Source organism: Indicator indicator, chromosome 12, assembly GCF_027791375.1.
Source record: "Indicator indicator isolate 239-I01 chromosome 12, UM_Iind_1.1, whole genome shotgun sequence".
Lineage (NCBI taxonomy): Eukaryota > Metazoa > Chordata > Aves > Piciformes > Indicatoridae > Indicator > Indicator indicator.
In genome coordinates this window covers 5,143,081-5,160,482 of record NC_072021.1, presented here as the reverse complement: position 1 = coordinate 5,160,482, position 17,402 = coordinate 5,143,081, and the positions used below count along the sequence as shown (strand labels likewise).

Here is a 17,402-nt window from a genome sequence, read left to right as displayed (position 1 = left end):
CAGCCTGGATCAATATCAAGGGTTGCACCAACCTAGTTGCAGGACCTTGCACTTTGCCTTATTGAACCTCATGAGATGCTCCTCATCCCACCTCTCCAGCTTGTCCAGGTCCCTCTGGATGGCACACATCCCATCCTTCAGACTTACCAGCTGCACCACTTAGCTTGATATCAGCTGCACTCTGGCTAAGGGTGCCTCAATCTCATTAGGACCAATGTTAGATGTTGTGGATGGGATCTGAGCAGGTGTAGCAAGGGGAAGGAACAGCTCCACATGACAACTAAATCACCTAACAACCAAATGAACCCTTTGCTGTGCAACAGGCACCATTCAGAATCCCCCTGGACATGCAATGGTGCCATCAGGTACAGCTGAGGGAAGAAGAAGCTGGAGGAAATGAGCAAAAGACAGCTCCTGCCTGTTGTTAGCAACCTAGTTTGGGCAAATGCAGTGTACCATGAAACCACATGAGATGCAGTGTACCATGAAATGCCTCATGTGAGCACTTGGGTTTGCAAGCGTTGAATTCAGGAGCATTTTTCTCCTTTAAAGGCACCTTGGAATGAAGTAGATATACAGAAAATATTCCAAATGTTTACACTTTCTACTCAAGACCCTAGACAGGAGGTCGTCACAGGCTGTTGCATTACTCTTAGCACAAACTTAGGTTGCTGTCTTGAACATTTGAAAAGACATTCCCGGCGCAGATGACAAGGCTCAGGATCTTTTGTAGACAAAGATGAAACGCAGGCGCAAAAAGCGGCGCTAGCCACATTGCTCCTACCTGGCCCACCTCGCCTCAGCCGTCCGGTAAGGGCAGCGGAGAGATGGGGTACAAGGGCTGTCTCCCTGAGCCCAAATACAGGAGCTGGGAGCACCCAGCCGGTTTCGCCGCCCCTGCAAAGAGAGGCCAGCGACCCCTCCCCACGGTGCCCTGCCACCAGCGCCGCCCGCCCCCTGGCCGTACCTCAGCCACCAGCCCCGCCGTCGCCTCGGCACTCAATTGTCCCGCCGCCCGCTCCCGGCAGCCCGCTGGCCGCGCTGCGCATGCGCTGCCCTCGGAGGGCAGTGGTGCCGCCAAGCGCATGCGCAGATCTCGGGACCGCGCAGGGGTTCTTCGTACGGCGCACGCCTGCTTCTATTCCGCTGCGGAAACGCAGGGCGGTGCTCAGCGCGGGCGGCCACACACAACATGGCGGAGGCGCAGCGTTCCCTGCGGCATGCCGCGCCGCCGTCAAGCGAGAGCGGCCGCAAAAGTCGCCTCGGTATTGCGACAGCGGGCGGGGTGAGCGGGGTCTGCGGCCGCTGTGGGGGGTGCCCGGCGGCCGGGGCGGGCGGGCGGTGCGCGGAGCTGGGCCGTGCTGCGGGAAGCGGTGCGCGGGGACTTGGGCGTTTGGCAAGGGTCGTCCGGCGTCGGCAGGCCTGGCGCTTGCACCTCCAGCCCCTGTGCCGGGCTGCGGGTGGCTTCGCCGTCCGGTCGAGAAGGTAACGGTAGGCGGCCTTGTGTGTCTGCTTTAGATGCGGTTGCTCGGCGTTACATCTCCAGGTGTTTTTTCCAGGCCGGTTTTCTTTTTTTTTTCCAACCGAGTGCTCGTTGGCCATTCCTAAAAAACCCTACCCGGGCATGGCCCAGAGGCCTTCCTGGTAGCTGTGCAAAGTTCCTTCCCTGCAGAGGTTCTGAGGAGAGCTTCTCAGTCCTCCGTCTTCCTTCCGTGCAGCAGATTCCAGCCCTCCTAAGCCCCAGAGGCGGTCTGTGAGATGCACATCTCGTACCACCGTGTCCCGAGGGGGTGTTGGGGTGCAGCAGGACAGCAAAGAGAAGCGTTAGCTTAAAATAGTAATTTTCAAAGTAGTTCTGATTTTTTTGGTAGATCCCGGCAGGGGCATAGCCCTTTAATTAATTCTGCATCTCATACTGCTGGTTCTAGAAGGTTCAGTTAGAAACTAATCTTTTTAAGGGATATCATTGCAGCAGATTTCAGTTGCTACTTTTCAGTAATACTGAATTCTCTTGTCGTCAGTCTTACAGACACAACTGTAAGGCTTAAAAAAACCTCCAAGACGGAGAGCCCTGGGGCTGTTTAGTCTGGAGAGGAGAAGGCTGAGAGGGGATCTTACCGCTGTCTGCAAATATCTGAGGGGTGGGGGTCAGGATGAAGGTGATGGATCTTTTCTGTGGTGCCCTGTGACAGGGCAAGGAACAAGAAGTACAAGCTGGAGCACAGGAGGTTCCACCTCAGCACGAGGAGACACTTCTGTGTGGTGAGGGTGGCAGAGCCCTGGAGCAGGCTGCCCAGAGAGGTTGTGGAGTCTCCTTCTCTGGAGACTTTCAAAATCTGTCTGAATGTCCTGTTCCTGTGTGACCTACCCTGGGTGATCCTGCAGAGGGGGATGGACTGGATGTCCTTTCCTCCTCTGGAGGTCCCTTCCAACACCTGGCATTCTGTGATTCTGGGAAAATTAAATGGCAGCAGAGGATTCAGTTTTGTGATGAAGACAGACAGATGATTTCTGCACCCCAGACTAATCAGCTCTCATGTTGAATCTAGATTTTCAAGTGGCTTGCTATGGAAAACTCCGTTCTCATGGGCTGTTTGGACAGCATCCATTCAGCTGCTGGCTGCTTAGACATAGAGCTTGGTAACTTAGGAAACACTGCTGAGCCTTTTTCTTTCTGATTTTTCTCACAGGCATAATAAAACACTGAAAAGAAACTGAGGGAAGGAAGTATTACGATTTTTACTGATCAGAAAACTGTATTCTGAAGTATTTGGACAAACTATATACATATGTAGTAAAATCTCCATAGATAGGTTATCTTTAGTTTCTGTTTCTTTTGGAAAACCTCATCACTAATGACAACTGCTACAAGTCTTAGTGGAGTTACAGAAGTAGTTTTGTATGTTAGGAGGGAATGTGAAGCCAAACATTCTTCTAAGTGAGTCTTACCAAATTCTACTGAGCTTTTCATGACAGGATTTAGAGGAAAGCATGTTGCCTGTTAATTGTTTTTCACAAAGCTTTCAAATCCATTTAAGGACTACTCAGTTTTATCAGCTACACCACAGAAAAGACAGTAGCTCCTCATGATTTCAGGGTTAGCTGCAGTTTCAGCTTTTTTCTTCCCAAATACCAAGTATTTCTCTAGGCATATGGAGACTTCATGCTGTTCCTTCTGCAATGGAAGTCTACAATGAGTAGGGAATCTTAGCCTTTTTTTTTTCTCTCTTTTTTCTTTCTCCAGTAGGAAAGCAACATATTAAGTGGTGTGCTGTTCAGGAATCCAAAATCTGCAAGCTCAAAATGCCACAGCTGTGGCCTGCAAGGGCACTGTTTGAAGGTTTGTAAGGCATGGCATAAAAGGCATTAGAATGGAAAACAAATATTTGCATGTAAATTTCTACAGTGTTTGTGCTTCAGGTAGACTTCAAGTAAAGGGAAACTGTTATGTTTCACGGTGCCTGCTAGGGCTGTTCAGTAACCATAGCTCAGAATCACAGAATGTTAGGGGTTGGAAGGGACCTCCAGAGATCATCCAGTCCAACCCTCCTGCCAGAGCAGGTTACACAGGAACACATTCAGGTGGGTTTTGAAAAGCCTCCAAAGGAGGAGACTCCACAACCTGTCTGGGCAGCCTGTTCCAGGGCCCCAGCACCCTCACCATAGAGAAGTGTCTCTGGATGTTGAAGTGGAACCTCCTGTGTTCCAGCTGGTACCTGTTATTCCTTGTCCTATCACAGGGCACCCCTGAAAAGAGACCATCACCTTCATCTTGACCCCCACCCCTCAGCTATTGATAGACATTGATCAGATCCCTCTCAGCCTTCTCTTCTGCAGACTAAACAGCCCCAGGGCTCTCAGTCTCTCTTCACAGGGGAGATGCTCAAGTCCCCTAAGCATCCTCCTGGCTCTCCCTTGGACTCTCTCCAGCAGGTCCCACTCTCTTTTGAACTGGGGAGCCCAAAACTGAACACAGTATTCCAGATGTGGTCTCAGTAGAGCTGAGTATAGAGGGAGGAGAACCTTCTCAGGCCTGCTCAAATCTGCTTTCAAAGCTCAGAGAGTCTTGATACAAAATGAAGATCCTGACATCCTCAAATTCTCAATTCAATCTTAAACTGCCCAAGGAACGGAAGGGCTTGCAGCCTCACCTCTCAAGTTCTTCATTCACCTGAAGTTCTCCATATTTCTAGAACTGCTTCCAGGCCTTTTTGTGAGTCTAGCCATAGAGATCCAGGACAAGGACTGCCTTATTTCTCTGTTGTTCCCACAGGCTGAAGGTGTGTGGAGAGCATGGGTTATGACATTGACCGCTTTGTCGGCTACGTTAACGAAGGGCTGCTGTGTTCCATCTGCCGTGACGTCTTAGAGGACCCCTTGCAGGCTCCTTGTGAACATGCTTTCTGTACTGCTTGCATCCATGGGTGGCTTGTTCATCACAGTAACTGCCCTGAAGACAGGCAGATGATTGATGTGTCTCTGCTGCGACCTCTCTACAGGTACATGGCAATCTTGCTCTATGTGGGAATTACATGAATTGAGAATTCCTTAGCCTTGCTTGCACAGCTTCATCCCCTGGCATTTACTGACAGATTGTCTTCACCCACTAGGCCTGGGGCAGAAACCCATCAACTGTCACTTTCAACTTGACAGTTGCTGTCACTAACTTTAAAGGTACTAAGATTTCAAAGTGGAAAGAGTTTGTTCTCTACCTTTTTAGACCTTGAATGCTGATCCTGGATACCTCTCTGGATATTCTTCTGCATGTCTTCTTCAGCACCAAAACTTTCCTTTATTTTTTTTTAAGAGAAAGTGGGCAAAGCAGCTCTTAGCAGCAGTCACTCAACACTTTGTATGTTTTCGGTTTCTTTTCAGTCTTACCTAGATAATGCAGTGGAATTTGTCATAAATAACTGGGTCAGGCCAGTCTCAGACACAAATGCAGGCTGGGTGCAGAGTGGGTTGAGAGCAGCCCTGAAGAAAGAGACTTGGGGGTGTTGACTGATGAGAAGCTCCCCAGGAGCCAGCAGTGCCCTCCTGCAGCCCAGCAGGCAGCTGTGTGCTGGGCTGCAGCCAGAGGAGTGTGGGCAGCAGGGCAGGAGAGGGGATTCTGCCCCTTGACTCTGCTCTGCTGAGACCTCACCTACAATCCTGCCTCCAGTTCTGGTGTCCCCAGCAGAAGAAGAACACAGAGCTGCTGGAGAGAGTCCAGAGGAGGCCACAAAGATGATCCAAGGGCTGGAGCAGCTCTGCTGTGAGGACAGGCTGAGAGAGCTGGGGGTGTTCAGCATGGAGAAGAGAAGACTCCAGGGGGACCTTAGAGCTGCCTTCCAATAGCTGAAGGGATCCTCCAGGAAGGCTGCAGAGGGACTTTTCCTGAGGGTGTCTAGAGACAGGACAAGGGGAATGGTTTGAAGCTGAGGGAGAGCAGGGTTAGACTGGATCTTAGGAAGAATCTCTTCAGTAGGAGGGTGGTGAGACTTTGGAACAGGCTGCCCAGGGAAGTTGTGGCTGCTTCTTCCCTGGGGATGTTCAAGGCCAGATTGGATGAGGCCCTGAGCAGCTGAGTCTGGTTGTGAGGTGTCCCTGCCCATGGCCGGGAGATTGGAGTAGATGATTTCTGAGGTCCCTTCCAACCTGAGCCATTCTATGGTAATTCCTGTAGTGATGATCTCAACTTCTCACCTTCAAATTGTTGTCAAAAAAGGTCTTTAGCCATGAGAATATCTGTCCTGAGCCACCCTGTCCTGTAAAGCAAGCTGTTTCCCACAACTGGTCAGGCAGTTGGACTGCATGATGTGTAGTCTTGTGCAAAGGATCCTGTAGATCCTTCCCAGCTGAACTATTCTGTTCCATTCCATTCTGTTCCTGCTGTGGGCAGCACACAGTCTCATCAATGGATGCTGCTTGCTGTTCAACCCCTGCCTTGTCTAATCTTGCTCAGATTAACAGTTAACCTTGTGTTTAAAACCTTCAGCTGCAGTATTTTTGTCTCTAATGGGATTTAACTGTCTGGAAAGTTGAAGTTTAGAGTAGCCAGAAGCTTATTAGAATTTAATTTCTGGACTGTTTCGTTTGTACTCAGCTGTAGTCAGTTTGGTTTGGCATGTTTAGCCTCACAAAAGTGAGGTGATGAATGAGTAGCCCTAGTGTGTGTTACTGGTAATGTGAAAGGACATGGTTAAAAATGTGTTCCAAAGTGAAGATTTCATTTGTGCAGTTAATTTGGGAGACTCAGTTTGCCATTAATATTGTTTCTTTTTAAGTCTGTTATTTTCAGATGTGGTCAGTTGAATTCTAAAAATCACACACTTGAACTGATTATTCACAAGTTGGTTCTTACTGTTTTAATAACAACAATGAAATGGTGGTGGTTGTTGATTATTATTAATAATCATTAATTTTATTAATAATAATGAATTGTGTTATTTTAATATAATAAACCGATTCTTCACAATTTTTCCTAAGAGAGGTTAGAATTTTGCTTTCTTTTCCCAAAAAGCTGCTGAAGGCAGTGGAACATCTCCCTACTGAGGACAGGTTGAGGGAGCCGGGGCTCTTGAGCTTAGAGCAGAGGAGCCTGAGGGGTGCCCTCATTCCTGTTGATAAAGATGTGCAGATCAAGAGGATGGAGCCAGGCTCTACTCAGGGATGTCCAAGGACAGGACAAGGGGAAATGGAGGCAAGCTGGAGCAGAGGAGGCTCCAGGGGAATGTGAGGAAAAACTTTTTTACTGTGAGGGTGGCAGAGCCCTGGAACAGGCTGCCCAGAGAGGTTGTGGAGTCGTCTTTTAGGGAGACATTCAAACCTCAGCTGGATGTGTTCCTCTGTGACCTGCCCTGGGTGATCCTGCTCTGGCAGAGGGGTTGGACTGGATGATCTTTGGAGGTCCCTTCCAACCCCTAACATTCTGTGATTCTGTAAAAAGTTGACATTAGAAATTCTTCAGTGAAGTTCCCAGATTTAAACGTGTATTCATTAATTAATTTATTGGGTTTTTTTGCACATAGATACATGAAAAATGACTTGAACCGTCTGCAGCTGCATTGCAAAAACAGAGAGTATGGCTGTGAAATGGTTTGTTCTCTGGAGTCTATAGACAGGCATGAAAGGGAGTGTGAGTACAGTCAGATACCTTGCTCCAATGCTGGTGAGTAGCATGCAAGGAAGTTGAATCCTTGATGTTCAGAAAACTCCTGTTTGTCATCTTTCTGTCAGCAGAATGGCAATGATGGCTGTTGTTTTCTAACAAGAATCCCTGTCTGCAGCACTGGTTTTGAAACAAAATGTATTGCTGATTGATGGCAATTTCCTACCCAAGAGCTAACCAAAATAAATGAACATGATGGATTTCAAATTTATGAAAACACAGCAGTATATTTGCTTTCTTTTCTGTCAGCTTACGAGTTTGTCTTTCAGTTTTAACTGCTCATTTTGATGTTTCACTCAATGCAGTAGCACCTCCAAAATGCTTATGGGGCCCAATTTATTTATAAAGCAGATGGTTGCCTGCTGAGCATAGAATCAGAGAATGGGTTGGGTTGGAAGGCACCTCCAAAGGTCGTCCAGTCCAACCCCCCTGCAGTCAGCATGGGATAGCCTCTACTAGATCAGGTCACTCAGAGCCCTGTCGAGCCTGGAGCTCACCTATGGGCAAGGTTTGGGTAGATCTCTCCCAGCTGGCAGACCCAGAAGCCTGAAGTCTTCTCATGGCAAAGCCCATGTTTCTTACCATCATCAGGTACTGGGGTAACAGATGCACTGCTGGTATGGCTGGAGGTCACCTACTGCTCCCAAAAGACAGCAGGCAGCACTGAGTCCTTGCACAGCAGTTCCAAATGTCATCTTTCACCCACAGATGGTAGAAAACAAGGCAGGACTGCTCTCGGCATGTCTGGGGCAAACTGAGATACGTTTGTGAAGCAGAGCCATAGAATCAGAGAATGGGTTGAGTTGGAAGGGACCTCCAGAGGTCACCTAGCCCAACCCCCCTGCAGTCAGCAGGGACATCTTCATCTAGATTAGGTTGTTCAGAGCCCTGTTGACCCTCACCTTGAATACCTCCAGGGACGGGGCCTCAATTGCCTCCCTGGGCAACCTGTTCCAGTGTCCCACCACATTCATGGTACAGAATTTGTTCCTAACATCCAGTCTAAATCTATTCTTCTCTCATTTTGAACCCATTGGCCCTTGTCCTATCACTGCAGGCCTTTGCAAACAGTCCCTCTGCAGCCTTCTTGGTACTGGAAGGCCCTTCGGGCACTGGAAGGCCACTCTTTGGTCTATTGTAATGAAATAATTTTTCTCACTGCTTCTACAGGTTGACAGTTGCTTCACTTGGGATATTGCAGCTTGTTTGAAGCGTTTCTGTTTGGAATTAATGCAAGCACTTTAGTTAGCTGCACAGACCTGGCTTCCCTTGCTGTTCCCTCTTCAGGCTGTACGGTGCAGATCGAGCGGCGTAACCTGGACGGGCACCTGGCAGTGTGCGAGTACCGGAGCCGCGAGTGCCCCAACGGCTGTGGTTACACCATCCTCAGTGCAGAGGACACGCAGCACAACTGTGTGGCGGAGCTGAGGACCGAGCTGGAGCTGCTTCGGTACACACCTTCTCTTTCTTTGGTCTTTGTTGTGGTCCTGGCCTCAAGTGGCACGCTGAAAGCATTCCAGATGCTAGCACTGGGTTCTGGTATGTGTGAAGTAGTCTGTTAATGGCTTGATGCCCATGGGCCAGAGTATTATGTGCCAGAAGAGACTTTACATTCTTACTGGTTTGATTCATGGGCTGCTAATCCTCTGCCCCAGGGATCTTCCTTCCTTGTGCCCTGTTGTAGTGTGGTGGGCTGAAATTTCCCTCCCACATTAACACCACCAGACTAGCTCAGATCTGAAGCACATGAAGCTGTATTTACAAGCAAAAACTATAGTCTACAGTGGGATGCAATGAATATATACAAAATGCACAGGATTTACAGATTGGTACAACTAACAGAAACAGCACAGAACCCTCCTGGCCAAAGCTAGAAAAGCTGTCCCTCTGCCTTCCCCTTCCCTGCCTTCTCCAGCCCCCCCTGGCAGAAGGAAGAAAAACAAGAAGCAGAGAGGTTGTTAGAACTTAGTTTTCAAGGTCAGTATGCCAGTGTGTTCTCTCCAAAGCAAAGCCAGAAGAGAAACACAGAAGCACCCTGCTGGACTGCCCAGCAGAAAAACACCAAACAGATTGAACAGACAGACTGAGCTTTGTTTTGAGTACTGACTCTTAGATGTTTCTGTCTCTCCAATGGAAGTGTTTAGAATTATTTTGCCTTCTTGCACCCAGTTATGATTTATTTACATTCTTTTAATTTTCTGCTTGAACTCTGTGAAAAGAAATTAAAGGCATAGCCTTAAAACCACCACATGCCCCAGGGGTCTTCCCGGCTTGCGCCCCAGGGGTCTTTCTTCTGCCCCACAGATACTCTATGAGGAATTTATCCTTTTTCTCTAATCTATAAGGAAGCAGCCTTTTACAAGTCTGTTGATCTTGGATTCAGAGGGGGGAAATCCTCCATATTCAAGATCTTTCTTGGGTAACGTTAGAAGTGAAGCTCTAAAGCCTATACCTCTGTCTATAGTCAAAAAGAGAGGGTAGTGCAGTTATGTCTCGGAGTATTTCTGTTCAGTCTAGCACTCCCTGGCTGTTATCTTTTAGACAGCTAATGTAAAACCTCTTGTGACTGCTCCCTGAACTGCATTCCTTTCTTCTATAAACAATGTATTTTAGAAATAAGTTCCTCTTTTCAGGCACAAAGAACAAGGTAATGAGCTTTGCAAGCCAGCCTCTTCCCTATAATGCACAGATGTTCACAGAGAAGTAAGGTCCAAGCATTAAGAGTAACCTGAATGGAGATGCCTGAGGAATAACAGGAATAGTCATGCTTGGAAGCATTAAACATCCAGTCTGCCACTTCAGATTATTTCTGATTAGTTTTTGTCCAAGTTATTGTAAATCCTCAGATGCCATTGTTTGCAGTTGAACAAATGTGGTAGTTTGAGCTCTGAGTTTAGGAGCTCAAATGATAATAGATATAAATTCCTCCCCCAGCCCTTCTCCCTTTTTCTCGGCAGGGTGGAGAGAGAGAGAAGAAGAAAAAAAAAAACAACTCGTGAAAGAAATATTCTGAAGTTGGTTTGGAAGTAGGAGGAGTAAATTTTTTTCTTTTTTCACAAAAGGGAAAGGAAAAAAAATATTTTTTTTACATATATGTATATATATATCAGTAACAGGGGGGGGGGTTCACAGAAGTGAGGGATGAGGGTAAGTGGGAAGGAAAAATATACAAAACCAAGCCTGGATGGCCTTGTGTTCCCCTGGATGTCGGTGGATTCAGTTGAGAGAGAGAAAGGGCCCCAGCCACGTGGTCCGGTGCAGGAGACAGCAACAGCAGCAGGAAGTCCTCTGGAGCAGACGAGGCAGGAAAAAAGGGGAGAGCAGCAAGATGTCCACCCTTTTTATAGGCTTGCTGGACAGGAAGGGGAAGTGGAATAGACCACCTCTGAGTCAGGGGACCACCTTCTCCCAGCAGGGGAGGGGCCAAGCCCTCCCCAGATTAAATTTCTTTTGTCCACCTGGGGCTGGATTCTTCTCAGCCCCATCCAGGATGGGTGTGCCCCAGCACAATAAAGCTGTGAGCTGACTTAGATAAAATGGCAAAATACCTAACTAAGAAAACTGGACTGAAGCTGGCAATTTCCTTTTTAACACTGGCATCTTATAAACCCAAAGTCAAACTGTATAATAATTGTATGTAATTTACATATTTGCAGATCCAGAAGATAAAATCCTCTAATTATTTTGGCAGGCACAGACTGAAAGATTCAACCTCTGAGCATCTAATTTTCAATTTCTGCTAAAATCCGGGCAAATTAGTAACAGGTGGTGAATCTTACCAACAGTCTCATGTTTCTGGAGTTTTCCCTTTCCATGATATTCCAGATATACTCTTTATTATTACTATTTTTTCCCATGCTCCTTCCCATTTCTGCTTTTCAACTCAATGTCTAAGTCTTGTGCTTCTGAGCAATTCTGTGAAGTCAGGCTCAAATCTGGTTTAAGTGCATCAAGAGAGAAAGGATTCTCTCTTGGTTTCTGAACTCAGGAGGCACATGTAGAGTGGTGTGCTGTAGGGAATGATGGGAAGCAGATCAGGTTGTTTGGCCTGCAAAAGGGCTTTCTGGAATTTGAAAATCTCCTTTTTTTTTTTTTTCTTTATCCTGTGCCTACAAGACTTAACAAGGATAAATAAACTTTCTAGGTCAGAAATGATCTGCAGAGTGGAAGAGGCAAAACACGAGATGGAGTCAAGGTTAGATTCACAGAGAAGACACATGGTCCAAAAAGAGAGTATTTTGCAAAATGAAATTGAAGAACTAAAGGTAAGTTTGATCATTGTATTTTCTTTTTTCCCACTCCTAGAGGTCCAGCTTCTGACTTTTCCAGCAGAAGTTTCTTATTTTGCAGGTGTAGTCTCATAGAGATGAGAATTACCTTAAGCATAGGAAGTGAAACAGGTTTTTAGCACCTGGTTTTGACAGGCCAAGCAGCTCTGCTGAGAAGCAGGCTGGGTGCTGTACTCGTGTGGTTTGCCTACTTCAGATTCATTTGGAGCTGGGCACCCCCTGTAGAAGGGCTGCACTGCTTGCTGCATGCATGATGTGTCAGCAAGTCACAGGATCCCAGGATGGAAGGGCTGGAAAGGACCTCTGGAGATCTTCCAGTCCAAAGCCCCTGCCAGAGCAGGACCATAGAATCCAGCACAGGTCACACAGGAACACATCCAGGTGGGGCTGGAAAGTCTCCAGAGAAGGAGACTCCATGACCTCTGGGCAGCCTGTTCCAGTGCTCTGTGACCCGTACAGTAAAGAAATTCTTCCTCATGTTGAGATAGAGCTTCCTGTGCTGCAGTGTCCATCCATTGCTCCTTGTCCTACCCCAGGGCACAACTGAGCAGAGCCTGTCCCTGTCCCTTCCTTCCTGACCCCCAGCCCTCAGATATTTGTAGACATTGATTAGATCCCCCTCTCAATCTTGTCTCCAGACTAAAAAGCCCCAGGTCTCAGTATCTAAACACAGGGCACACATCACAACTCAGATGTAACTGAATATCCAGCTCCTCTTGTAGTGCTATCCACAGGGACTCAGTCCAGTGCTGGCACAGAGCCCTGCTGCAGGCAGTGGTATTTGCACTGTGCTTCTGCTCTGCTCAGAGGGTTGGAAGGTGGTGCTGTAAACTTCAGCAAGTAACAAGCAAGGCTTTTATCTTTTCAGTCAGCCAGTTTACATCACAGAACAAAGTTCTTTAAACACCCAAGTTATGAATGTGTTTTATAGCATAAATGGTCTTCAGGGCTGCTGCACCCAACCTGTGTGCCTGGGATTGGCCCAACCCTTGCATTAATGGCCTGCATTAAGACATTGAGGGCCTGGAGCATGTCCAGAGAGGAGCAGCAAGGTTGGTGAGGGGTTTGGAGGGCATCATATGAGGAGCAGCTGAGGGAGCAGAGGTTGTTTAGTCTGAAGAAGAGAAGGCTGAGGGGAGACCTTATTGCTGTCTACAACTGCCTAAAAGGAGGATGGAGTGAGGCTGGTATTGGTCTCTTCTCCCAAGTAACCACAGCTAGGACAAGAGGAAATGGGTTTAAATTGTGCAAGGGCAGGTTTAGGTTGGGCATGAGGAAAAGCTTTTTGACTGAGAGAGTGATGAGAGGTTGGAACAGGCTGCCCAGGGAGTTGGTGGAGTCACCATCCCTGGAGGTGTTCAAGAAGATGCAGATGTGGCACTTCAGGATATAGTCTAGTAGTCACAGGAGTTGGGTTGGTTGGACTCGAGGGTGTTGGTTGGGTGCATGGTAATAAGCCGAGGAACAATGGATACAAACTTGAACATAGAAGGTTTCACCTCAGCGTGAGGAGAAACTTCTCTACAGTGAGGGTGACAGAGCCCTGGAGCAGGCTGCCCAGAGAGGTTGTGGAGTCTCCTTCTCTGGAGGCTTTCCAAGCCCACCTGGATGCATTCCTGTGCAGACTCCCCTGGGTGATGCTGCTCTGGCAGAGGGGTTGGACCTGATGATCTCTGGAGGTCCATTCCAATCTCTCATGTACTGTGATGCTGTGACTTGGTGGGGTCGGTTGGACTGGAGGGGGTCGGTTGGACTGGAGGGGGTCGGTTGGACTGGAGGGGGTCGGTTGGACTGGAGGGGGTCAGTTGGACTGGAGGGGGTCAGTTGGACTGGAGGGGGTCAGTTGGGCTCGGTTGGACTGGAGGGGGTCGGTTGGACTGGAGGGGTCAGCTGGGCTCGGTGGGGTCGGTTGGACTGGAGGGGTCAGTTGGGGTCGGTTGGACTGGAGGGGTCAGCTGGGCTCGGTGGGGTCGGTTGGACTGGAGGGGTCAGTTGGGCTCGGTTGGACTGGAGGAGGTCAGCTGGGCTCGGTGGGGTCGGTTGGACTGGAGGGGGTCAGCTGGGCTCGGTTGGACTGGAGGAGGTCAGCTGGGCTCAGTGGGGTCGGTTGGACTGGAGGGGGTCAGCTGGGCTCGGTTGGGCTCGGTTGGACTGGAGGGGGTCAGCTGGGCTCGGTGGGGTCGGTTGGACTGGAGGGGTCAGCTGGGCTCGGTGGGGTCGGTTGGACTGGAGGGGGTCGTTGGACTGGAGGGGTCAGCTGGGCTCGGTGGGGTCGTTGGACTGGAGGGGTCAGCTGGCTCGTGGGGTCGGTTGGACTGGAGGGGGTCAGCTGGGCTCGGTGGGGTCGGTTGGACTGGAGGGGTCAGCTGGGCTCGTGGGGTCGGTTGGACTGGAGGGGGTCAGCTGGGCTCGTTGGGGTCGGTTGGACTGGAGGGGGTCAGCTGGGCTCGGTGGGGTCGGTTGGACTGGAGGGGTCAGCTGGGCTCGGTGGGGTCGGTTGGACTGGAGGGGGTCAGCTGGGCTCGGTGGGGTCGGTTGGACTGGAGGGGGTCAGCTGGGCTCGTGGGGTCGGTTGGACTGGAGGGGGTCAGCTGGGCTCGGTGGGGTCGGTTGGACTGGAGGGGGTCAGCTGGGCTCAGTGGGGTCGGTTGGACTGGAGGGGGTCAGCTGGGCTCGTGGGGTCGTTGGACTGGAGGGGTCAGCTGGGCTCGTGGGGTCGGTTGGACTGGAGGGGGTCAGCTGGGCTCGGTGGGGTCGGTTGGACTGGAGGGGGTCAGCTGGGCTCGGTGGGGTCGGTTGGACTGGAGGGGGTCAGCTGGGCTCGTGGGGTCGGTTGGACTGGAGGGGGTCAGCTGGGCTCGGTGGGGTCGGTTGGACTGGAGGGGGTCAGCTGGGCTCGGTGGGGTCGGTTGGACTGGAGGGGGTCAGCTGGGCTCGGTGGGGTCGGTTGGACTGGAGGGGGTCAGCTGGGCTCGTGGGGTCGGTTGGACTGGAGGGGTCAGCTGGGCTCAGTGGGGTCGGTTGGACTGGAGGGGTCAGCTGGGCTCGGTGGGGTCGGTTGGACTGGAGGGGGTCAGCTGGGCTCGGTTGGACTGGAGGGGGTCAGCTGGGCTCGGTGGGGTCGGTTGGACTGGAGGGGGTCAGCTGGGCTCGTGGGGTCGGTTGGACTGGAGGGGTCAGCTGGGCTCGGTGGGGTCGGTTGGACTGGAGGGGTCAGCTGGGCTCGGTGGGGTCGGTTGGACTGGAGGGGGTCAGCTGGGCTCGGTGGGGTCGGTTGGACTGGAGGGGGTCAGCTGGGCTCAGTTGGGGTCGGTTGGACTGGAGGGGGTCAGCTGGGCTCGGTGGGGTCGGTTGGACTGGAGGGGTCAGTGGGTCGGTTGGACTGGGGGGTCAGCTGGCTCGTGGGGTCGGTTGGACTGGAGGGGTCAGCTGGGCTCAGTTGGGGTCGGTTGGACTGGAGGGGGTCAGCTGGGCTCAGTTGGGGTCGGTTGGACTGGAGGGGGTCAGCTGGGCTCAGTTGGGGTCGGTTGGACTGGAGGGGGTCAGCTGGGCTCGGTGGGGTCGGTTGGACTGGAGGGGTCAGTGGCTCGTGGGGTCATTGGACTGGAGGGGGTCAGCTGGGCTCGGTGGGGTCGGTTGGACTGGAGGGGGTCAGCTGGGCTCGGTTGGGGTCGGTTGGACTGGAGGGGGTCAGCTGGGCTCGGTGGGGTCGGTTGGACTGGAGGGGGTCAGCTGGGCTCAGTGGGGGCGGTTGGACTGGAGGGGTCAGCTGGGCTCGGTGGGGTCGGTTGGACTGGAGGGGGTCAGCTGGGCTCAGTGGGGTCGTTGGACTGGAGGGGTCAGCTGGGCTCGTGGGTCGTTGGATTGGAGGGGTCAGCTGGGTCAGTGGGTCTTGGACTGGAGGGGTCAGCTGGGCTCAGTGGGGTCGGTTGGACTGGAGGGGGTCAGCTGGGCTCAGTGGGGTCAGTTGGATTGGAGGGGTCAGCTGGGCTCAGTGGGGTCATTTGGACTGGAGGGGGTCAGCTGGGCTCGGTTGGGGTCGGTTGGACTGGAGGGGTCAGCTGGGCTCGGTGGGGTCGGTTGGACTGGAGGGGTCAGTGGGCTCGGTGGGGTCGGTTGGACTGGAGGGGTCAGTGGGCTCGGTGGGTCGGTTGGACTGGAGGGGGTCAGCTGGGCTTGGTTGGGGTCGGTTGGACTGGAGGGGTCAGTTGGGCTCGGTGGGGTCATTTGGACTGGAGGGGGTCAGCTGGGCTCAGTTGGGGTTGGTTGGACTGGAGGGGGTCAGCTGGGCTCGGTGGGGTTGGTTGGACTGGAGGGGGTCAGCTGGGCTCAGTTGGGGTCGTTTGGACTGGAGGGGGTCAGCTGGGCTCAGTTGGGGTCGTTTGGACTGGAGGGGGTCAGCTGGGCTCAGTTGGGGTCAGTTGGACTGGAGGGGTCAGCTGGGCTCGGTGGGGTCAGTTGGACTGGAGGGGTCAGCTGGGCTCGGTGGACTGGAGGGGTCACTGGCTCGGTTGGACTGGAGGGGGTCAGCTGGGCTCGGTTGGACTGGAGGGGGTCAGCTGGGCTCGGTTGGACTGGAGGGGGTCAGCTGGGCTCAGTTGGGGTCGGTTGGACTGGAGGGGGTCAGCTGGGCTCGGTGGGGTCGGTTGGACTGGAGGGGTCAGCTGGGCTCAGTTGGGGTCGGTTGGACTGGAGGGTGTTGAAGGCCTCTCCAGCCCCAGTGCCTGAGGCTGTGTCTGCCCTGCAGAGCCAGATGTCACGAATGATGTCGGACGTTCGCTCTCTGATGGCTGCAGAGAGGCAGCACCGCCAGGAGCTGGAGCAGGCTGAGCTGGAGAAACGGGAGCTGATGGAGCTGCTGAGGGGGCTGCAGAAGGACTGTCGAGGAGCTACCCCAGAGGGAAGCAGGAAGCTAACAAATTTCCGCCCTCTGACACGGCTGGAGAGCGTGAAACGGAAGCCTAGGGAAGTGACAGTCATCTAAAGAGAAGTAAGCTCAGAGAGCATTTTGTTCCCATTTCTGTCACCACCTGGCAAACTTCTCTACTTGGTAACCTTTGCAGCATTCCTGATTTACTTCCTCGGTTGGGTTTGGGGCTTTTTTTTTTAATCTAGGTTTCCACCTTATTTCCTTTCATGGCATGAAAACAAACAGGAGAATTTTCTCCTGGGGGACACAGGGCATTGAAACCAGTAACTGGCAAATAACATTTTGAGCTATTTTTGTTATAAAAAGGGGGAAGAAGGATTTGTTAGCTCTGCAGGGAATCATTTGCAGGAGTCTTTGGAGCTAGAGCCTTTTGAAGGCAAAGATACTTCAAGGGTGTTTCCCTCCTGGTCCATTTTAGTCTAAGTCTGGTTCATGCTTGTAACTGAAGTGGAAAGAAAATGTGAGCATCAGTAATAATAATTAAGTAATAATTTCAGGAAGTCAGTGATAGAATTAGTAAGTCAGTAATAGAAATGAATAGATTGTGTTTGTGTAGAGTCTGTTTCAAAGGTGGAAAGAAAGCACTTTAAATTGTACAGCTACAGCTGTGTAACAGTTTCAGGTGAGGCTGACTTCAGAGCTTCTCTAATTTCCTAGGCTGATACACACTTTAGAGACTAACAGCAAAGCCCAAGGCAACAGAGTCACCTAAAAAAGCCTTTTAAATGGATGTGGGAGCTTGTGGGAGGGTATCCACATTTCATTTAAAGCTGTTGAGCTTTTATCTGTGAAGGAGCAACTCTTTCTGCAGGCTCCTTTAAGCCTAAGACCAGCCCATTTGGCATTCAGTAGCTTTAAAGCATATCTCAATTCCTAGAGTGTCCTTCCTTTTCTTTTGGCAGGTTGAAGGCTGCTTGATCATCAATACCCACAGCTAGACAGAAGTTTGCACAGTCACTTGGACTTTCTAGAATGGTAGAATGGGTTGGGCTGGAAGGGACTTCCAAAGGTCATCTAGTCCAACCCCCCTGCA

At 51.1% G+C, this 17,402-nt stretch overlaps 1 protein-coding gene across 1 annotated transcript; it reads left to right on the top strand.

Annotated features, from left to right (window-relative positions):
- The first annotated feature begins 1,450 nt into the window (after positions 1 to 1,450).
- On the top strand, positions 1,451 to 16,423 carry LOC128970411 (RING finger protein 151-like). The gene is made up of 6 exons (XM_054385586.1): positions 1,451 to 1,485; positions 4,274 to 4,499; positions 7,011 to 7,150; positions 8,438 to 8,600; positions 11,295 to 11,415; positions 16,187 to 16,423. The coding sequence occupies exons 2-6, from the start codon at positions 4,294 to 4,296 to the stop codon at positions 16,421 to 16,423; spliced, it is 867 nt and encodes a 288-aa protein (XP_054241561.1). The 5' UTR covers positions 1,451 to 1,485; positions 4,274 to 4,293.
- The last annotated feature ends 979 nt before the right edge of the window (positions 16,424 to 17,402 follow it).